The 23939-nt window shown below is 39.9% G+C and overlaps 1 protein-coding gene across 1 annotated transcript in view; it reads left to right on the top strand.

Annotated features, from left to right (window-relative positions):
* Window positions 1-23939, top strand: part of TMEFF1 (transmembrane protein with EGF like and two follistatin like domains 1) — a 116987-nt gene that overhangs the window by 91784 nt on the left and 1264 nt on the right. The window contains exons 6-9 of the mRNA XM_027886856.1: window positions 11747-11895; window positions 12765-12830; window positions 17958-18081; window positions 22128-22286. Coding sequence (XP_027742657.1) covers window positions 11747-11895; window positions 12765-12830; window positions 17958-18081; window positions 22128-22286 — 498 coding nt within the window. The remainder of the gene's footprint in view (window positions 1-11746; window positions 11896-12764; window positions 12831-17957; window positions 18082-22127; window positions 22287-23939) is intronic.

Below are 23939 nucleotides of genomic sequence, written 5' to 3'. Positions count from 1 at the left end.
CCTATATAATTTAATTTTTCCCCCAGTATCTTTGACCATTAATACATGCTTTGGTGATATTTACTGCTTAGATTTAGATTAAATCAGAGTCTGTTAACACAGATTAACTTCACAATGTTGATTTTTCACAAGTCACATAGCAAGTCACAAACTTACTGAAGTAGAACTTAGAAGTTGGCTTATTTTTTTTCCTAAAATCAAAATAGTTATTTACCTGGTAGAAGCAAGATGGAATTGAAATCTTCTGTTTGGGAAACTTTAGTAGAGCATTCCTTATAAATGCTTTTTATATCTAATTTTTACTCCCTTTCCTGCTTTGTTTCAATGTGGGTTTTAACATCCTAAAATTATAGCGTGATATATAAAATTATTGGCAACAGAAGTGTTTTTCATTAGACTTATATAAACATTGCTGGTCTGAATTATTATTTAATTCAGTTTTGGACCATATTACAAACGCTATCACCTCTGATTCCAACTAATCACGAAACACCCTAATTTCATAGAAATGTTTGGTTTTGATTTTCCTTTTTAAGACATGAGAATGACCTCTGAAAATTTTTGAATAGTGTAATGTCTATTGAACCACAAACAAGACATACATTTAGTTCTGTTCAAGTAGATTTCTTAGGCCTGCATAGCCCTTGCTTGCACCTTGTAATGCTAAAACACTTAATAGAGTGTTTACATGATTACAGAAGGCATTTAAAAATAATTTTGTTATATCATAGTACCTGGATGAGTTAGCTGAACCGTTTCCTAATGTTCGATAGATAATCTCGACCCTGATTTTTGAATTGAGAAATTAAATTACGGATAAAATATTTAGTGCATTGGTGAGAGGAGAGATAAAGATGCCAGCAAACATTGAGTGGTTTGAGGTAAAAGAGCTGGCATTAGTGAGGAATCCCAGGACCTGCCAAGAGGCCAACCACAACAGCCTGGAGCACAGAATAGGCAGAATTTCTCCCCATAATGGAAAGATCCTGCTAAAGACAATTTTATTCCATACAGACTGTGGTTTGTCTTTTGGGCCTGGATAGCTGTGAGAGTTCTATGCAAAAAATGGTGGCACCTGCTACTTTCAGTGGAAACTTTAGGATGAGTCTTACAACACAAAAGCAGGAGCAAGACCTCTTGGCGTTTCCTGATTTTTGGAGTTGAGGTTGCTAATGTCGAAGTAGGTCCTTTCTTCTCAGAGTTGCCCAGTGTTATCGTGATGGGAAATGGGCCCATGTCAAAGCATGGGAAATTCTGGTTTGAGGTAATGGAAAATGTTTCCACCATGACAGTGGTTGAATACTCAAACATGTCTGGCATTTCCATTCATAGAGGTGGTCTGAACTTGATCAGACACAGCCTTGGGACCAACTTCGAGCAGGGGCTGGGACTAGTTGACCTCTACACATCCCTCCAAGACTAAATTTATCTGCATATCTGTGTAATTACCAAATCTTTGTGCCTTTTAAAAGCAAATTTATAAGATCAGTTATACAGAGCTGAGATGCACTCCATATTACAAGTCAGTGATGTTAATTTTTTGTTGCTCCTAAATTGTATTTTCCCCTTTGAAAAAGTTACAGATTTTTAATTTTCATGCTTGGTATTAAAACATTATGGCTATCTCTTGATCAAAGATGCCACATATGCTTTTATTAGGCTGAATCTCACAGTCCAAAGAGCTCAGGCTTTGCACAGAGTTTTAGATTTATATCTTCATTTTGTTTCATTTCACAGAAACATTATCTATCTAAACAAGAAGTGGTAACAATGCATAGTAAACTGAATGCAAAAATATAAACAACTTCCACTGCCTCTACAAAAAATGTCAGTGCTGATTCTAAGTGGAGTAGCTGAGACACAGAAATAGTGTCTGAGGAGAGGGTCATGACAAGCAGCATACTTAAAAAAATTGTGTTCAGCTGTTTGCAAGTCAGTACATTATTTCTTTATCTAAACACAAAATGGAATCAAGCTGAGGAAACATCACAGAAATATATTTCTCCATATTTTTCTTCTTTTCCCATGCAACTTGTAAGTATTTTAAAAAGTTGTTAGTTTGTGGGAAATCTTTTCAAGGGCATAGACAGTCACTTACAGATGTACTAGTCCTAAGCTGCGTAAACACATAATATTCAATACTGTCCAGACAGTGGTTTTCTGTTGGTCTGAGGTAACAGGATGCAAACAACAGCATTCATATGGCTTGGCTGTGATTTTTTTCACATTTAGCAACAGAACTGAAACAGGTGGTATATGTCATGGGAAAAGCTGCTGCCTGAAACCATTCAGTCAGTAATATTAAAACACTTTAAATAATAGAGCATGAATGCAAAACAAATTAAGACAGATGTGGCTGCAAAATAGTTTTCCTCAGTGTAGCACTTAGATCAACTCTTTCTTCAATGAAAACAGTCTAGTATTTGTAATGCTACTGTGGCTATTAAGAACTCCAGGTGAATTTTCATAAAATTTGGGTAAATAATGTTCAGTGTAATTTTTATAAAGCTTCTAAACAACATGATACCTCAGTTAACTGTATATGACTGAAATAGAAATTATTATTTAGAGTCTTTTGAGAGCTGAATAACAATGTTTTTAAAATTTTTTACAATAGCCACCTGCAGCACTGGCAAGAAATTGGTAATATAAACATACTGGTGGAATTGGTTTTTATTACTATTGTGATTAGAAAGGTAGACACGTAAGTGCATAGATTTCTCCATAAGACTTCAATTTCCAAATGATTCTGATCTCCATGTTTTTGAAGTCTTTTTACTATTATCTGGTCATTTTTTCCACAAATTTTTGTATTAATAAAAATTATGTATGTTATACTACTTTAATATGGACATTTAAAATATACTAATTCAATTGAAGAACGGAAGTTTCATCTCATTTTTTTCTTTGAAAGTGAAGTATCTTTCTAACGTAAAAACTAGTATTGCTTACGAGGAGTTATATCCTCTGCTCTTGCACTGTTTTTGTGGGGTTTCTCTTTCCCCTTACATGCCAAAACATTGCTAGATGCCCAAATAAAACAACATGCCAACACGTTGCAAGTCTTAAAAGGAATATTGCTTTAAAAGGCATTTTCAAATGTGTTGTAACTTCAGGAAAATAATATCCAAAATTAAATAGTGAACTGTAGATTAGTTTAGATTGGAGGCATCTCTAAGGGGTCATCTGGTCTGGGTTCCTGCCCTGCACTGCAGCCAGGGATAGTTCATTCATTTGAGCTCAAGGGCTTCTCCAGGAGAGGTCTGACCATCTCCATGAAGGAAGATTAGACATCTGGCCGTATCTGTTTAAGAGCTGAGCTTCTCTCACTTTAAGGAATAATTTCCTTCTGTTTGATCAGAATTTCTCTCTCCACAGCTTGCAACTGTTTTCTTTCACTCCTCTACCATGCACCTCTGAGAAGAGCTTCCCTCTATCTTCTTGATAATCCCTCTTATGTTGTTGGTGACAGCAATCACCTCCTTGGCCTCCTCTTCTCCAGGCTGAAGTCAAGTGCCCCAGCTATTCCTCACACAGCCCATGCTCTGGCTCTCTATCCATTGTAGTGTCTCACCCCCTGGAGCCTTTCCATTTTCTCTAAGTGTTTACTGTTACTGGAGGGTCCCAAAACCAGACAGAGTGCTTCACATGGGACCTCATGTGTGCTGAATGAAGGCCAAGAGTAATTTTCCTTGTTCTGTTGGTGACACTCATGTGGTACAGTCCGCCAACCTGCTGCTCCTCTGGACCCTCAGGTCTTTTTCTGCAGGGCTGCTCCACTACCAGTCCACCTGCTGTCTGTACTGTGGTTTTCCTGTCATCTTCAGACTACTAGAGGTTCCTCCACCTTGTCAAAGCCCCTCTTGAGGGGCCATCTTGGTCATCTTTTTTTTTTTTTCTTTGATAAGGGAATCATTAACTTAAAAATAGTCTAACTGTAAAAATTCAGATTTGTCATGTTTTCAGTTTTACCTATTTTTTTAACATGAGAGATGAGATATGAAATATGGAAATGAGATTCTGAACACATTCAGTCTCTTTTTAATAAGTGTACTATACTGTCAAAGATCTGTTTTGACTTAAAATGTAGATTTTCAAAAAAGATTGACAACTGATCCCCCAAAAGACCTTTTGAGATTACCATTTTACGAGATTTACTTTGGAAAGGAAGTGTGTCTCATCAACATTTAGATGCAACTGGCCTATAATTTATGTAGGGTCTGTTTAACACAATGACCAAACCAGAAATTCAGAAGCAAAAATCTTAACAATTAGAAATACCGATGTGGACATTTCAAAGTCCTAGTCTCTGCCTTCTCTATATAATTTGTCCTCCAGGGAAAGATTTGGGCTGTTCGAAGTCTAGCATGCGAGTTTATGCTTTCCTCTTTCACCACTTTCTCACTCATTTACCAACTTTTTTTTTTTTTTTAATTGTATGTAGATATTCATAAGGTAAGGTATTCTAAATCTGTTCAAATGCAATTCATAGCTTTCTGGTCCAGCAGAGAAAAAAATCCTAAGTATTTGTGTGTAAACAAACTATTCAAACAATAGAGAAAATCAACCTAAACAAGGGATTTAAGATTGTGTTGTGGGATTACTGAATTATGAAAAAACGGGCTACAGGATATTCTCATGAGAGAAATAGCATAATTCATTGTACCAATTATTAAGAAATTGAATAGATCCTAGATGGATAATAATCCAGGCCTGGTTTCCTAATGTATATTTTTAGTGATCTTCGCAGCAGTGTGTGCCAAGTCTTTGAAAGTTCCTGTTATCTGAGGGTGGAGGGAAGGTTAGATCACTCTTGAGAAAGGAAACATCAGTTCACCATGAATGCTGAGAGAAGCTCAGTGCAGGTAAAGACTAAATTTCTACAGTGGTCAGAGGGAGCCATGCCATGAAATTAAAAATGGAAATGTAGGGATGTCTGGAAAGTAGCTGAAGCTTATGGTATTCAAAGCGTGTTCTGCACTGATGGGCAGAAGTGAAGACTGACAGTGTTCAAGCAGGGCACAGAGAAGTTTGTAGAATTGAATTCTACTTCTTTTGTGCTATAACGGGATTTTAAGAAATACACCAAAAACCTAATGAAGATTCAACTCCAGTCAAATAGGTAGAAAAAGCACTTTGAAATCCAGATTTTCTTAGTTCAGGTTTCATCTGGGAGCAATTGGAAGGGAAGGGAAGAAACATCAAGGGAAGAAACATCAAATGTAAGGTAATCCTTCATTTGGCATGGTTATATTCCTAACTGCAATTGCTACGCTCCTGATATTTCAATTCACCTAAATTTATTCCATCAAGCACACCCTTATCCATCTGTGTGCATTTCACACACTTTGTTTTACTCTAGTGTTTCCATTTTACATTTGTAAGCAGATGTGCCAATAAATCAGTGAGTACCTGAGAAAGCTCGCTGTTGCTGTCAGCTCCTGGGAAGGAATAGCAAGCAGCACTCCCTGTGAGGCCTGGCCAGAAAAATACATTTGTGAGCAAACCCCAGATGGGCACAAATGCAGTAGCCTGATCTGTTGGTTGGAAATGGCAGTCTCCCCCAGTAGCCAAGCCTGCTCCACAAGTCTGTAATGCTTTCCTTTTTCCCCCTTCACTTTTCTTTGAACCTACCATGGGTTTTAAGAGCACAGAACTTCCAAAAGACCACGTACACCTTGAAGCCTGAAAACAAAAGGGAGCCTTGAAATGTGTTCTGATCTCTGGGGATCTAATTAATTTACTGATAGCAGCAAGTGCTCTTACAGCCTGAGCTTGTCACTTTACTAAGCACGTTTTCTTTGTTACACCTAGAAGCCTCTAAAAAATGAGTTGTACCTCTTCATTTCTTATTTATTAAAACCACCTAAAAATTTGTGTGGTTTAATTAAATCACTTTGTACTTTCCTGAAATTCAAATACTTTTCTCTTTAACTGATGGTGTTAATGAGTGATACGCATGCAACTTAGAAAAGCACATTTTCACAGCAAGCTGCTGCCTTTTTTCTTAGGGTGACAGCTCTCTCATGGCAGGTGCCAAAGCTAAGGGTTTTTTTTCTGTATGCCCTAGTACATCAGGAAAGCATCTGAATATGTCCTGTTGACTTTCCTGGGCTAAGTGAGAGAAAAGGTCTGTTGAGGGCACTAAGCAGCAACCTCCTTCAGCAAGACATCCACTTGAAGAATTAACTCCCTGTTTTAATCCTTTTGGTTAAAACCAATAGGAAGGTTATAGTGAAAAAAACTCTTGTAGTCCTCTCATTCCTTTTATTCCAGTGTGGCTTCTACAGCAAAAATTTGAAGGACTCATCAAGCACATTCAAGATGTCCTCAGTACACAATTCTGTTAAGTGACTTTTCGTTAAGTGACTCTTTTCTTCTGAAGGTTGTGCTGAGCAGCCACACATCAGGCTGAAGGTGCCAGTTGGTAGTTTTTCTTTATTTTCATGGGGGACTAATCAGGATCATGTTTGTGAAACATATACAAAAGCCAACAGCAGAGTAGCAATGTGATTCAAGCTGTGGAGTCCTCATTCAGCTCCAAACAAAGGTGGCAAAACACCCAGTATCAGTAGCAGGGCTAAGATTTTACCATCCTCTTGACTTGTATTGAGATGTGATGATTGGTTTACCCAATGAGGCAACACCTCTGGCAAGTCTGAGGGAAGGCTGGCACTTTGAAAGAGCAACTGGGAGAGCAGAGAAGCCTTTTATTGTAGGTTTTTGAGTGTTCTGGATTTTTTTATGCAGGCTTTTCTGTGCTTATCCTCAATTTTAGCAGCTGAAGATCAGCTTCACATAAGAATTTATGCTTGTGTCACTGCTGGACTTCAGGCAGTTATTCCTGGAAGTTGCTCCAAATAGCAGTAATAAATAATTGATATCTAGGAGAAAGATAGTATGATATTACTAGAATGGAAGATACTACCATCTGCCTGGCAGAAAAGGACCTGAGGATGTCGGCTGACAGCTGGCTGAACATGAGCCAGCAGAGTCCCCAGGTGACCAAGAAGGCCAATGGCATCCTGGCTTGTATCAGAAGTAGTGTGGCCAACAGTCCTTCTGTACTTGGCACTGATAATGCCACACCTCAAATCCTGTGTTCAGTTTTGGGCCCCTCGCTGTAAGAAAGACATTGTGGTGCTGTGTGTCCTGAGAAGGAAAACAGGGCTGGTGAAGGGTCTGGAGCACAAGTTCTGTAAGGAGAGGCTGAGGGAGCTGGGGTTGTTTAGCCTGGAGAAGAGGAAGCTCAGGGGACACCTTATCGCTCTCTACAACTATCTGAAAGGAGGTCGTAGTCAGGTGGGGGGTCAGCCTCTTCTCCCAGGTAACAAGTGACAGGACCAGAGCAAATGGCCTCAAGTTGTACCAGGGGAGGTTTAGATTAGATAGTAGGTACTTATTTTTTTCACTGAAATGGTTGTAAAGCATTGGAACAAATTGCCTAAGGAAGCAGTGGAGTCACCATCCCTGGAAGTGTTCAAAAAATATGTTGTTGTGGCACGTGAGGACATGGCTTAATGGTGAACATGGTGGTGGTGCTGGATTGGTGGTTGAACTGGATGATCTTTCTCTAACAATAATGGTTCTATGTTTAAAGATACTGTGACATTTTTGTTTGCAAGATTTCAAAGTAATTACTTTTCTTTTTGTGAAAATATGCATGATTCCAGGTTTTCTTTCCTAAGATCCTTCCTCATTCCCTTGTGGGGTCACTCCTAAGGAATAAGCATACCTGTCAGAGCACTGTTTGTTTGCCTGAGAGACAGGTTTGAAGCTTCTGCACTGCCTACCCAGGAGACTTCCCACGTGTGACCTCAGGAATCAGACTGGCTACTCACCTAAGCTGTGATTATTCCATGTGCACTTTCCTGGTCTGCTTCCAGCGTGGAAGTAACAGACCTGGGTTTGAACCTCATGCTTTCCACACTACAAGCTTAAATACAAGGTCTTGGGCTGCAGTTGTTTATGACTGAACATCATCACTTGCAGTCTTCTCATTGGACTGTGTCAGCCATCCAAACTCAGGTCAACCTTTAACATTTCTGAAAATATACTGAGGTGTCAAAATAACAGTATTTCAGAGGTTCTAGATAGATCATTTCTCACAGAAGAAATTAAGATTCTATATCTGAATAGTTTTATGTTATTACAAATACTGTTGTGTGATGGACTGAAGTACATGGACACAGTGCTGGTGGGAGCTAGGGCAGAAGTGAGAATTTGTGCTTAAAAGGTGGGATATTAGGAATTTTGCGGTTAAGGTCTACTCTCTCTCTTCCTGGATGCCGTTCTTGTGCTCCTCACCCATATCCCTGCTCCCTCTTCACGTTGTCATGTTTTTCCTGCCCTCCCTACATGAACAGCTCTCTGCATTTTCCTCTGCTCTCTTCGTGCTCTCTCCTCAGTATAAGAGAGACTTTTCAGGGAATGGATTACAATATAGAACAGCAATTTTGTGTTCAGATTCAGTCTTAACTGTGGAGAAAAACAAGGCCCACAGTCCATGGTGCCTCACCCAGGTTCTCCTGCCTGCAAAAGCCTCTGATAAGACAGGCCCTTTTAAGACCCCACTTTTAGCTCATCGACACTGTCTGCCATGTCTTCTCACATACTTTGTGTGCTGTTTTTATGGTCTGTGAGATGGTTCAATGCCGTAGGCTCTGCCTGGTAGCTTTGAGCTTCAACATCTGCCTGGCTTTAGCTCTCAAACTGGCTGGTGGGGGGAGTTGGCTCCCCTCAGGCTGTTGGATTTTCTGTCACCTCAGAATCAATCTCTTGTCTGCCCTCTGTAGCTCTCTGGCTTCAGGATGCAACATATTTCCAGTATTTTGTAGCAGGTTTGTTTGTGGATCTTCCAGTACTTTCCTGAGTGCTCTGTTGCTTCAGTCCATGGTGGTCCTGTCCTCTCACAGGAACGCAGCCTCCGGTTTCAATGTGTTTGATGTGCAGCATCAGAGCAGCAAGTTGCTCTCCCACGGTTTTACCTTCCTTCACAAACACTGAGCAGTTAAAAACAACATTCTTTTCATGTTTTCTGTCAAGAGCAGCACTCCCCATAGGTCACTGCTCCCATCTCAAGTTTGGCACTTCCTGCGGTCCTGACTGTAATTTTGATCTAGTGGAAACTAAGAGCAAGGACGACTTCATTGCACCCTGCACAGACTCTCTGAGGAGTGCAGGTTTCTAACACATGCTACTGGTTCCCTCTCTGCCACCCTACAGCATCTGTGGATCCTTCTCCCTTCAGAGTATCATGCCCAGGCTATGTCCTCACCTTAACTCATTCCCTTTCAGTCCTCTGAAAGGCTTCAGGGTTTTATGTTGGAATAATAGTTTCAGTTTTTTAAAGTACATCAGTCCAGTTCAACTGTTCATTACCCCACAGTGTACTTGAACCACCTGCTTTTACGTGTGAGGCAGCTCTGTTGAGTAACCAGTAACTAAATGACCTGGGGAAGGCTGGATGCACCATTTGGCATCATGGTGGCAGGCGAAGAAGTAGCTAATGGCACCAGACAGATAATTTGAAATTTTTGTACATTGAAGAGATGGTTAGGACTAAGACTGAGATTTTTTACTGGAAAACCAGGCTCAGAAATTCACAACTACCACTAAAACAAGCATTTGGCTAAGAAAGTAAACATTTAACATTAGATGTTAAATCTAAGCACAGCAAAGCATGAAAACGTAAGCAGTTTCCAAGCAGTTTCAGCTCTAGTCTGTAATGTCACCATGAGGAAGAAAAAAATATTTTCAAAACACGTTATTTGTCACCAGGAATGACAAAACCCAAACATAATTAGGATGCTGCAGACCTTGGACAGTGACTACAGACAGATTTAGATCTGTTTGGACATAGAAATACAGATGGAACTAGTCTGGACATACATATGCAAGTGTGCTCAGCTTTGACAAGGATGGGTGCTCACAGGTGGTGGTGCTGCCTGCATCCTGAGGTTGAGTGAAGGTATCTGTAAGCACATAACCAGTGTCATATAAATTAGGACTAGCTCACTGCTTGTTTGTTCAATAAATACGCACAACTGCTAAGCCATGAGCCTAATTTTTGTGTTATAGTAAATCCTAATAAATCCCTTATTAGTCTTAAAATCATTTGGGAGTATGTAAACAAAATAGTATTTCCGTCCTGGTTCTAAGGTTTACAACCATTACCACTTCTAGTAAGAAAAATTATCATATGCTCATCATATTGATATTTAAAGCCTTCATTAGTACTTGGAGGTAGATCCCTAAGATGTGTAGAAGCTCATTATTGGGGCAGTTTTTCATTCTCAGTAGGTGCACTTAAAACCCTGTTTGCACTAGAGGTGTTCTTTTGTATAGCAACAGTCTGAAGTTCACAGGCATGAAGTATTACTGGGAATTAGCATATTTAAATTAAGCAACAAAAAGTACTCGTGGGAAAAGAGGAAGAGGGAAAAGTATCCTGGACATCTTCAGTGTTTCTGCAGCAGGTAATTGGGTTCTGCTGCAAGATTTGTTACTGGCTTGAGGCATACATACATCTGTCTAATAGTTTGATTTTATCTGGAACAGTGGGAAAGAACTGTGACTGACAAGAGTAAATCAAGATGAAGCTAGTGGCAGCTCCTAGCAGGCAGACCACATGCCCTGTGTGTAGAGCCTTCTGGCAAGGAGAGGACCTTGTGCCCACTGCCACCTTCTTAGGAGATGCAGAGTGGCTCTTCTCACACACAACATCAAGAGGAGCTCGACTGAGAGCTGGACATGGTGCCCACCTTGTCCTCCCCCTCATTCTGCAGCCACACTCCTTATTTTCTGCAGCCCAGAGGTGGAGAGGAGATTGCAGAGCAATGTGAAACGTCTACAGAAACTTTCATTCAAAAATAGAAGTTCAGTTAGAAAATAAAATATTGATAGAAATAAACAAGGGGTGTGTGTTTGGAAAGCTGAAAGTTTTCCTGTACCATTTACTCATAAAATTTCAGGACTTTTTGTTGGGGCTACAAAGCTATCTAACCATAACCAGCTAAGTAATAGCCCTGTGAGAGTCTTTGCCTGTCCTACATTTGTGTAGTTAGGAACCAGCTACATGCTAGGTCTTTAATTTTTCCAATTTTCATTTTACAATCCCTAGTTGCAAATTACGGGGAAAATGTTTTGTTCAAAACAATCAAAGTGTCGATGGATGCAATGTGGAATAATTCAGGTTGTGTAATCCTGTTTTAAATGCATCATAACAGACCCATTGTTAACTTTCAAAGGTATGAATGAATGTGTTGCTGAAATGACACAATTAACCGAGCATACTGAGTCTCTACAGCCTCTGAAACAGAACTCCTTTTACTGCCTGACAGGAATGGGAGTCCTTTTTGTTTTGCCCCTCAAGAATCCTGACACCCCCCAAAAAAGTAGAATATTTTTCTGTTTTTGTTCGCGTGAGAACAGACACTACAAACTGGTGTATTAATGTAGCAAATCTTCCTAGCAATGTGTTATCAATTTTTGGGTGTATTCCATGAGATTGATATCATAGTAAAACTACAAGAAACATTAATACATTATTAAAAAGCACACTATTCATAATTTTGCACATTCTACTTGGAAGCCTGAGACATCAATGACTTCTTCAGCATCCTCATGCAGCACACTCTTCTCTCCTGGCATTGATGTGTGAGCTACTGGTTACTCAGGACTCAACATGACCTAATTTTTGTTTGCTGGATGTCAATTTTGTTTTGTTGTATGTTTCAATTAACAGGTGTGTATGTAATATAGACTGCAGTGGATACAGTTTTAATCCTGTATGTGCTTCTGATGGAAGTTCCTATAACAATCCATGCTTTGTTAGAGAAGCGTCATGTCTGAGGCAAGAGCAGATTGACATCAGGCATCTTGGACACTGCTCAGGTAGGCTTAAGTTTCTTTTTCTGGTAAATGTAAATTCTGACATAGGTGGGCTTGGTAGAGCTTCCCCTTTTCCATTTTTGATCAGAAGTCACTGATCCACATATCTGTGAACTGCCTACCTGTAGTTTTGAGTTTCCCACACTACATACATGTGTGCTGTGTTTACATAACCTTTCTTTGGCTGTTGTTACCTGGAAAGACAGGACAAGCTCTTAGGAAAATTTAAGCCATTATCCAACAGTTCTTACACAAGGGCATAGTAAGAAGTGGGAGAGCAAAAGGAATATGGGTGTGTGGGAAATGTTCCCTATTGCTGCTGTGGGTTGTACAGTGTGCTTCCAAGGTGAATCGAGTTGGGTCCCAATCACACAAATATTAATCTGTTAAGGGTCTTTTCCCACCTAAGTGATTTTATGATTTGCTTTTCCAGTGCTGGCATGGTCCACTGAAACCCCCTGTCTACTGCCTTGTGCACGACTCTTCAGTTTTGGGGGCTTGCATTTAGGACTTTCTCATGGGAATAACAGCTTTCCACCATCTCTTGGCCAGTTATATCTAGATCTGTAACTTGGACCATTCCAACACCAAAACAGACTGTCACCAAAATAACTGAGGTCCATACTGCAGAAAGGTTTTTAGTTCAAAACCTACAGCTTGAGATGTGCCATGTGTTAGTCTGGACTCCAAGGTTACTGACCAGGTGTGCTACCAAGATGGTTGTATAGGAGGAACAATGTGGGAATGTGTCCAGTTTTACTGCAGTTTAAAATAATTCTTTGAATATTATTCTGGCTTCTCAGTGATGTACACGTAGTGGTCTGGAAAACAGCCTTTGCTAATAGCTAACCATGCATGTATTTATCACCTAGAAACAGACGACACAAATGCAGTTGGAAAGAAAGATGATGGCATGCAGTATCGGCCAGAAGCGAAAGGTACTGTGCAGACTTTGTGCTATTTGGTTATGGCTTCCCAAGATGAGGGAACAGAGCATGCAAGTCCCTTCTTGTCTGCCTTACAGCTTTGATTTCTGTAACAGAGACAGACGTGTGAACAGCTTTTTTCTTACAGCATGTTGCAAGGCTGGCAAGGAGACGTATGTGTTTTGTAAGTTTTACCTGCTGTATTCCTCCAAGATGCCCAACTGCTCACCACTCTGTGCAGTGGCCACAGGATTAGACTCCCTCCAGGTGCTGTGAGAATGACTTTACTGGAAGACACCACGCTGTAACATTCCTGGTGAAATAACATAACACAAGCCTTCCTCCCATGATCCCCTCTCTTCTGTTAACTTTTGGAAAAAAAAAAAAGGATGATTCTGTATTTGTTAGGTTGTTTTTAAATGTTTTCAGTAAATTAATACACATTGAATCACTTTGGTTGAAAATGTTTCACCTGTATGAACCTTACCTTGCCTTTAATAACCTTTAATGTCTCATCTTTTTCTTCATCCCTATTAGCCACATGACCATCCGCATCAAGTATCAGTCTAATGCTTTCTTTATACCTCCTCTCGTTATTAACACACTTTAAAGAGCCCTTCTTGTTATCTTACACAACACTGACCAGATTCAACTCTAAATGAGCTTTGGCTTTTGTGTTTTCTCTGTGCATATACAAACCACAGCTCTGTACTCTTCCTTTGAACACCTGATTTCACCTCCAGTGATCATACAAATTCTCTTCCCTCTTGAGCTCCACAAAGAATTCCCTGTTCACTCAAGCTGGTCTTCTGCCCCAGTTGCTTGACTTATAACACAATGGAATTGTCTGCTCCTGTGCTTCTAAATGGGGCTTCTTAAAAATTGACCAGTACTCGTGGAGCCCTAAGCCCTCAAAAGCAGATTGCCAGGGTACTTGGCTAAATGGATAGCTTCAAGTTTTTTATCCTGAAGTCCAGGGTAGCAACCCTGCTGTCCTTTTTTCTCATTTTGCTGAAAACTCAACCATTTAACTCAACCTTTTCATGATCTCTATGGCCAAGACAGACACCAGTGATTACATCCCCCGTTAGTCCTCTATTCACAAATAACAAGCCTAAGAGGGCTTGGCTGACTGAGTACCTGTGACAAGAAGTTATTACAAACATCAAGAATTTCCAAGACCAGTTCACCACAGCAGCATTATGTTCCCAGATAATGTCTGTGAAGTTAAAAATATCCCATAAGGACAAGGAATACCAATCCAGAAATTTCTCATAATTGCTTATAGAATAACTTACATCCTAGCTGAGCACTCAGTAGTAGACATACACTACCTCATCTCCTTGTTTTCCATCCCTCTAACCCTCACCCAGAGGCTCTCAACCACATTAACACTAATTCTAAGTGCTGTACAATCAAATCTTTCCTGTACATATAGCATGACACCTCTAACTTCTCTGCCCTGCCTGTCCCTCCTAACAACCCTTTATCCTAACACTCCAATTGCAGGACTCATTTTACCAAGTCACATAAATACCAATTATACCACAGCTCTGTGCTCTGACCAATGCTTCCAGTCCATCCTGTTTGTTCTTTGTGCTTTGTCTATTGATGTACAAGCATTTCAGATATGCTCCTGAGCTCTCTGTGCTCCCAGGAGCAGTGTAAGTGTTCCCACTAGCACTTGCCACCCTCAGGTGATGCCATGCCAACCCATGTCTTACCTACTGCAATTCTATTGGCATCCCATTCCCCCATTAATTTTAGTTTAAAGCCCTCTCCATCAGTCACACCATCTTGTGCCCAGAAAGGCATTTTACCCTTCAGGACAGGTAAGTCCTGTCAGGCCACAGCCTACCTTGTGTTTCAGTCTCTTCCAAGATTTAAAAACCCAAATTTTTGGTGGAAACACTAGTCCCAGAGCCAGATACTGATATTCTGTGCTCACCTGTTTCTTTCAAGTCTCCCTACATTATTGGGAGGATTGTGGGGAAACATTATCTATGCTCTCAAATTCTTTTAGCACTGTTCCCAAGGCTTCTGAAATCTCATTTGATTGACCTCAGACTTTTTGTTGCTACATCAGTAGCCACGTGAAAGAGCAGCAGTGGGTAGTAGTCTGAAGGTTGTAATAACCTTTTCAGTCTTGTGGTGACATCCCTAATTCAGGCCCCAGGGAGGCAGCAAACTTCCCTTAAAATAGAGTCCAGTCTGCAAATGGGTGCTTCCATTCCACACAGGAAGGAATCACTAATGAACATCACTCCCTGGTCTTTCTCCTCAGGACTGGTCTTAATGCAGGTTTTGTTGCAAGGGGTTGGTACCTTCTCTGTTAGCTCTGGCCTTTAGTTTTTTCTGTCATTATACTTGTTTTGCACTCCCATGGCCTTGCTGAGTAAAGCCTTCACACCATGGCTTTCAAAATTCCTTATGTTCTTCTTGAAAAGTTATTCAGTGCCAAAAAGCTTCATGCATTTTTCTCTCTTCACAAATTTTTGCTGCATATGATGTACCAGTTGGAGGGATTTAATGTCAATTTTCACTTACATTATGAAGGTATAAAAGGCACCAAATGGAATATACATCTTATTATGTGATGTAATGAAACACCACTTCTGGTTCCTATTCCAAAGAAGTAACAGCCTTTTATTCATTGCATATAAATCGCCTTTGAAATCTAGTTAGTGGGAAAACCATTGTATATAATTATTATTATTAATGTGTATAGCTTGTGCGGTCTCGCAATCAGCAAATGATGTGCATGGCGGGAGTATGCTTCGTGAAAATAAGCTGTTCTGAATTTTTTAATGCAGTAGTCAGGTCATTTGAGATAGTGAGATCCTGAAGTGAATGTCTTTGAATTATGTTTTTTCTTCCAGGATAAGAGAACAGTCCACATTCCTATCTGTTTGCTTTTGCTTTCAGTTCCCGTGAGTTATTCTTGTTAAACCCTATTGTCTGAATATATAATACCTTTTAGTCTCTAGAATCCTGACAGTCTCCTTCTCCCATGGTGCAAGTGGCTACCTAAAGTTACATAAAAAAGGTCTCTCCTCCCAGATTCAGCTGGCTTGCTGGTTTTGTTCTAGCAAGATAAGCATCGGGATTTCAGTTTTTATGCATGATTCGTTCTTCTGCTGAAGTATTTTAACTCCTATATCCCATCACTCTTTCAAGTTAAATCTTTCACTTTGAAGTTCTGAAGCAGTCTAGCAGATCTCTCAGATTAGAAATGGATTCCTGTCAATAGGAGGGTAAATGTCTGGTTTATACTAGGAATCACCTCCGGCATTTAACAGCATCTCTTTGCTTAATGTAAGTTATACAGAGGATATTTCAGAGGATACACCTTGCACCTTTCAGTCTTTCCCTGGGCCTCACATTCTGTGTCAGTACGTATATTAAAACCAGACATGGCACAGCTCTCTGAACAGACTAATATTATTATCTGTAGCTTATTACAAACCTTTGATTGTGACCAGATGTGACAGTAATTAACTGCTTGGAGGAAGAGGGATATGATAGTTTTGGGATGAGACATCCACACTTTTCTCTCTCAGACATGCAGAACATAGCCTGTTCCATCAAGGCAGTAGTGAACATCTTCTCAGTATTAGGCAACATTCTTTCCTTGTATCAAGTCTTCTATATCTTCAAAACATAGCTTGCATCTAAAATCTCTAATGGATGGTTGGGATTTTTCTTTTCTTGTATAGATACATTCTCTTTCTTGCTGGTGTTATTTAAAATATCTGCAGTTGTATTCTTCTTCACAGTCCCTTTCGCTCTGCACCTGCAGTTCTTATAGTCTTTTATTTGTGATGCTATAGTCTATTGCCATGGAAATGAGCGTAATTCCATAATTATGCCCACATCTTAAGATCCCTGCTCTTTAGAGGAGTTCATTGTCAAATACAACTTCTGTATTTAGGACTTTTTTACAGAACAAATTTTTGGGGAAATGTGGTTGAAAATGAACCAGCTTTGGATAGTTTTGGTAACATGACAGAAGCATGAAAGATCTTGGGGCAGAAGGGACTGCTTTCCTGATCTGGGCTGACCCAGACAGCAACTAACTGCCTTGCTCTATTCCAACCTCCCCCAGGATAGAGGAGAGAATAAGAAAAGCAAACATGAGAAAAACTAACTGGTCAAGATGAAGGAACTTTAACAAGTAAAAGCAGAAAAAAAGAAAAAAAAAAAACCAGGCAAAAAAAAAGAAGAAAAAAACCCCCACCAGCAGACTGATGGTCTATATTCAACCAGTCTCTGAGCAACTGCCACCTTGGAGATACCAAATCCATAGTTTTTATTGCTGAGCATGATGTCATATGGTGTGGAATATCTCTTTGGTCAGTTGGGGTCAGCTGTCCTGGCTGTGTCCTCGCTCAGGCTCTTGCCCACCCCCAGTCTCCTCGCTGAGGGGAGAAGCAGAGCACCCTTCAGCAGCAGCCAGAACAGTAGTATGTTATCAGTACTATTTCATCCAGAAATATAAACCACAGCACTGTATGAGCTGCTATGAAGGAAGTTAACTCCATCCCAGCCAAAACCAGCACACTTCCCAAAGGAATGGGTATCTTAAGCACATTTTGATATTTTTGATTTCTCTCCCCGTAAATGTGTTTCTCTGAGGAAGACTGCTATTGAAGTGTGTTTGATTTCAGCTTTAATGACCAGTGTACCAGACAAAGCTGGACTTTATCAAGTGGTTTTCTATCCAGTAATCATAAAATGTGGTTCAGCTTCTTTCTAACTCTTTTAAGAGGGGATTTTTTCCTATATTTACACATGGGAGAGAGCTCCCTGTATCTTTGTATTAGCTCTCTCCCCAGTGCCACTGACGAAGCTTCTGCTGATCTTCCTGCTTTGGTTTGTTTCTGTCATGAACACTTTTCTCATTTTTGAGAAACCCTATGTGAGAAGCATATTTAGATGTCTCTGAGGATCCTTTCTTAATGTAGTACATTCTAGAAAATCTCTGTAAGTGTCTCTGAAACTTCCCCCTTAAGCCTCTGCTTCATTATTCTGTATTCCTTTATTCACTGCAAGTGTTTAAGGATATGCTATTCTAGGTTGAGAGGTTTTAATTAGTATCATATAGCTATGTATAATTGTTTTTCTGTATTTCTTTTCAAGATGCCAGTGATCAAAGAGAAGACATTTACATTGGAAACCACATACCTTGTTCAGAAAGCTTCAATGGTTATTGTATACATGGAAAATGTGAATTCATTTATTCCACTCAGAAGGCTTCCTGCCGGTAAGTTCTGCATGCTTCCAACATGTGATTGAAATTGCAGTAAAGCTTAATCAAAATGCTCTCTAGACATAATTGCAGGATGTATCACTTTGCATTATCTAAGCAGTGGCACAGGGGCAATATCCCTGTGCTGTGGCAGCACCCAGCTGCTCCAGCCATGAGGGAGATAGTGCTCAGAGGAGAGGCTCGATGAGTCACATAGTTCAGAAGCTGAATCCTCCTGAGGAGTGTAGCTTTGGTGTTGTCTTCTTATTTTCAACTGCTAAATCTTATCTAGAGAAAAATACCAAAGCAAACGAAACAAAACAAACATAAAAAGGGCCTTTCTTTGCCTTGCATCACTTCTCTGCATGACTCTGCTTTCACTGTTGACCTCTCTTCTTATACTCTCTGTATATTTTACTGCTCCTGTCATAAACTCTCTCTAGAGTACCAATATCTTATTTTTAACATTTATTGCCCTTTGTCACAATAATAGCCTTTATCTAGAGAATATAAAATTGCAAAATATTCTTTTAGCCCATACTTTTTGTATACAGTATGATCTAGCAGCTCAATACACTCAGTATTAAGCCAGGATATCTGAATGTTCCTTAGCTCCCAAATAATTTTTTCCTTTAGATTTCACCAATCAAATTCTGTATCTTAGTTTTCCTCCACAAATAAAATTTACTTTTAAAGTTGATTATAGAAAAAGGCCAGTTCTTCGTAATAACATGCAGTGCCCTACTTATTAGGAGGTTTCACTCCTGAACTTTTATCTTGGAAGCTTGTACCTTCAGATTAATGTGGCTGAAGATGCTATAACTCTTTGCTTTCCTTCGCTTTTGAAACTTCAACTGTAAATCCATTAGATACTTTCACATTTTCTCCCTTGATCTTTATTGATCGATGATATTTAGAGGTTTTTTGCACTGTCAAGATTTAAGGGTTTCCAGACTGATCAGAGAGCAGACGCCCAAAAGGCAGAGCCAGTACGGTTGTCAACTTAAGCATTTGAAAGCTTATATTATTTCTTTTCCCATGCAAGACCCTTTATTCTTTATTTTCGTCTTTCCAATAGGACTGTTTTGTTTTTCTCTTTTTTTTTACTGGAATCAAGAGAACTCAACATGGTTTTGCCTGCCTTGGGAAGCTGTATGTATCCCCAACATCATCTTGATGGGCATTAGGCAACACTGTCTGATTACAGTACTCTTTTGATCTAGAACTGTATTTAACACAATTTATAATGGATCTGTCCACAAAATATGTGAAGTAGAGGTACTTCAAGGAAAACACTCCTTTCTGAATTAATTGATTTTTAATTCCTCTGAATTTTTTTCTGGAAGGTGTTGATCTCATAGTAATTAATTAATTTATGAATCAGTGTATATTCAATCATTTATATAATAATTATTATTACTCTAGTAATTACTGATAGGCAGTGTTTTGATGAACTTAATTAATGCACCATCCCTTTAAATTCTATTTTATTTTTGCTTATGCTATTACTTCTTTCACCTATGTGAACAGCCTGAAGAGTATCTCAGCATTGGACCTAGCACAACAAACTTCATGTGGTTCCAGTCAAGAATTTGTGACTCTCAGTTCTTAATCCTGAGTATCAGATCTCCTTTGGATTTTTCTTGCCTATTAATATACTGATAGTGTCATACTTTATGCATGTTTCCTGCTGGAGTAGAGTTATTAAGGAAACAAGTGGTTTATATCAGGCATCAATCTGCCATAGTAATCATGTCCTTCTATCAAAGAAAAAACTTCTCTTTTTCTCAGGCAAGGAAAATGTAATGCTGAATGCTGGGGGCAAATTTTTATTTTCAAATGCTTCCCATTCTCGTACACATCTAGCATATACATTGTTTAATTTGGTCCTCATTTCCTGGCAGTGATACATGTGAGGTATCAGATGACCTATAAAACTGCAGAAAATGCCTGCACAGAGCAAATTCTGATTTTTGCTTTCACTGGGGGCAATGAATGTCCTTGCCTATTGTACAGCAGCTCTCCAGGACTGCCAGCAGGCAGGTGGGAGGAAGGTTTTGTATAAGCCAATTGCATAGCATTGTGTTTATTCGCCTTTGCACAGGTGGGATCTGGTCTATCTCCTGCTGCCCTGTCCTTATGGCAGGCTGCATCAAGGAGGCACAGTTCAACCCCTTTCAAAGACATCTAAACTTCTTTATGCTAACTCAATTAATTGACTGATCAGCTTATTTTGATAAATCCTGCCTGACTTCTATTCTTCTGCTATTATGCTAATACTATATTATCTTTTTATATATTAATGCATGAGAATGCTTTAAAATCTGTTCTATTAGTTTAAGGTAGCTTAAACCAGTGCCTAGTACTTCATCCAGACTGAATCTCCATCCACTTTTTCTCAGAAATAATTTCTTGTCACTTCAGTGTTTCAGAGGAAGCATCTTTGAATTACTAGTACACACTACTGTTTTGCCTGTTGCTGAAGGCTTTGTTTTGTCTCCTCTGCATTAAAGAAACTCCTACACTGATAACACTTCAACTGTTACCTTCTTTAATGCAAACAAAAGCAAAGTAACAAAAAGAATTCAGTCCTCTTGACTAACAAGGAGAACTCTTCCTTTTTTGTTTCTTTTTACGTGATTACCAACATGTTCCCTGTCCTCATTCTTCTTGTATGCTTATACAGAGTTCTCTTTATTCCTTCCTTAGCTACCACTGAGCATACTTACAGTATATGAAGGTTTTTCTCTTACTGGAACTTGGTTCATGCCTTACCCCAAACTCCTTACACAGCAGGTCATGGCTGGAGAAAGTAGAGTCACAAGATTAGGAACATGCAAACCCCGACTATTATCCCTGCATGCAGAGGGGGATTAGGAGTAGCATTAGCAGTTGTAGAAAGGTCTTTGGTGTAATGATTTTGTTGCTCCAGAATTAACTCCTACCCCAGCACAAAGCTTTTGAATGGATGAGTTCTGATTTTGTGTTGCATTTGGGCTTGTCAGATCCTGTTTACAAAAGAATTATTTCTCTGCCTGCATGTGAGTGTTTCTTCTCCAGCTTTCTACTATAGAGCTGGAGGCCAATAGCATGATTCAGATGTCCATAATGATGCATTCGCTTCAGTCAATTCTAAAGGACAGCTGTACAAGGAATTTGCTCGGGGTTGTGAGTGATGGCCTTTGATTCCACAGACTTCAGCTCAGTGTCTTGAGTGGCTCTTGCCTTTTCTTGCTATGCTTCATTCTGTTTTGCCTTGGGACATGAATTGCTCCAGAGCATTGCCTGAACTGTTATTGATCAGGAACAGCCTCTGCTGAGTTTCTCATTGAGTTAACTGCTGCTTTGCTTAGGCAAGGTACCATTTGGAGAAGCTGCTTCTCTTCTGTCTCCAGCCATTTTTCCCCCACCCCTGACCAATTTTTTCGGATTGTTCCATGAACTCTCACTTGAACAGTTGTGAGTCATTTGGGTTTCTAACCCAATCTCCATCAAATTTTGTCGTGATGACAAGGCAGGAGGGGGTTTGTTGCTGGTTTTGTCCGATAGGCTTTTGCAAGACTCCACTTTTGTAGGTTGCATTTTGAAAAGAGATCTTCTCTTCCCCCCATATTTCAAGGTTTCTTTTCCTCTTTGTCATTCCTCTCCCTTATTGGCAATGGAGCTGAACGAGTCTGTTCACTTTGTGTTTCATTTACATGCTTCTTTCTGTTTCCTTTAGCCTTGTCTACTTTTTTCACCCAGTTGCTTAATTCTCCCTAAATATTGCACCAATATGATAATCACCTATTTCTTTTGACAAATCAGGGCCTTCACCACGATAGCATCTTTTCAGAGGGTCACTAGTAACCTTAACCTAAGCAGAGCATATCTGCTCTGACTCTTCTTGTACCATAGAAATCCAAACCATTCCCTAATCCGAGTGTTACCACACCTCCACCTTCTCACCATCTCTTTTTAAGCTGGAGTCACCTTACTTTTCTTATTTCGTCTGCAAAATGACTGGGTTGTTGTGAAATTACAGATTCCATTAAATGCTCCTTTTTTTTTTTTTTTTTCAGGTGTGAATCAGGATATACTGGACAGCACTGTGAAAAGACAGACTTTAGTATTCTTTATGTTGTCCCAAGCAGACAAAAGCTTACACATGTCCTTATTGCAGCAATAATTGGAGCTGTACAGATTGCCATTATAGTTGCAATTGTCATGTGCATAACAAGGTAGGTAAAGACAAAAGCAGTTGAAACCTACACATTGTATAGATATACTTTTTCTATATTTAAATGTATGATGCCCAACCTTTGTTTTTCTTTAACATATATCCTAAAATACCCCCATAAAAACTACCTAATGACTGAAACAGAAGGAATATGTAACGTCCTATCTCCCCCTTTGTTTTTTGGTCACAAAAGACAGATTTTTCTAAATTCAGAAACCACCAGTAACCACTCTGAATCCCCAGACTAAATACACAGCAGAACAGATCAGCCTTGCAATACATCCAGAAGGTCAGCTACTCTGTTAGACATTCACTGGACTTTACTGAAGCATTGCTCATACCTTATAGAAGCTAAGATCCCCGGCTACCACCCAGTGAAACCAGAGAGTTTGACAAGGTGCTGTTCCCTGCAGTACCACTGTAAATGGTGTTACACAGAGAAAGAAACATCCCTCACACCATATATATTTTCTGAAAATTGTTGTGCAACTAGTCCCATTATTAGACGCTGTCCATTGGAACCTGTTTTATGAAATGTTGAGATGCAAAAGCACAGAATTCAGCTTTTTCTGTTGTCTCAAACTCTCACCCTCAGTAGAAACTGAGATGAGAGCCATGGGTTCTTTTTGCTGACAAGGGAGTCAATTCAAGCACTTGAACCAAATAAGGACAAAGGGCTGTGGTATAGATTAAGGATGACTTAGTTATGTTATAGAGTTATGAAGTACTGTACTTGGGTGTCTGTGCCACAATTTGCCTTTTCCTCCTCAAGTTATCCTTCACTTTTTCAGCTCCATTTACTTTGGGTTATAAAACTTTACACTACTGCATTAGTGCACGGCTTCCCAAACTCAGGGATGTAGAGTGACACCCCTATGAATGAACAATACAGCCCTTCTTCCCTACATCCCTTGTAAAATTCAGCCTAGAAGATACAAGTATGTGTAAAAACACTGCCTGCACATGTAAAAGAGTTAGTTGGCTCATGCAATTGATGTCATCCCTTTTTCCCTCAACACCCTGCTGGCCAAAGCAGTGGTGTGGAAGGCTATGGTTCAGCTCTTCTTTCAGCCTCTCTACGATCATTCCCCACCTCATGGTCTCTTGTGTCTTGCTGCATCCCAGCAGGACTGCTCCATCATGCATTGCCTGCTATCTGACAGGCCGAGTAAGTCCCATGCCATTCAGAGTTGCTGGTTTTTGTGAATCCTTTCTTAGCTATGTGTCTGACCCCAAGAAAGGGATCACCTGACTCACCTCACAGAGAGTCCTGGGTGGGCTGTATCTCACGGGCTGCTGTGGGCAGCCAGGTACCTTGAGGCCCAGAACTTCAGGAGGCTGATTGATTCAGTCTTACCATCCACTGAGTTTAAGTAGGAAATATGTATGAACTAAAGCTAATGCAATTATTTACCATGGAATGTGTTTTGCTGGATCAAGGCTGAAGGATGTAGCACCTTGCTGGTTTCAGTCTCAAGTTCAAGCAGAGCACCCTTCTGAGTGATGTGGGGTCCTGCAAACATCCCCAGTCCAGTAGTGAACAGCAGGAGCATCCTTCCAGTCAGCACAGCTCATAGACTCCTTGCTATTGCTAAGTACCGAAAATTAAGTCAATGTGGTTATTGTTAGGTTTAATTTTATGTGGCATATATAA

The sequence above is a fragment of the Empidonax traillii genome, unplaced genomic scaffold (genome assembly GCF_003031625.1).
Source record: "Empidonax traillii isolate 1590-97213 ecotype Southwest subspecies unplaced genomic scaffold, ASM303162v1 scaffold196:size3368384, whole genome shotgun sequence".
NCBI lineage: Eukaryota > Metazoa > Chordata > Aves > Passeriformes > Tyrannidae > Empidonax > Empidonax traillii.
The sequence above is the reverse complement of the archived record's forward strand: the minus strand, read 5'-3'. Positions and strand labels throughout refer to the sequence as shown.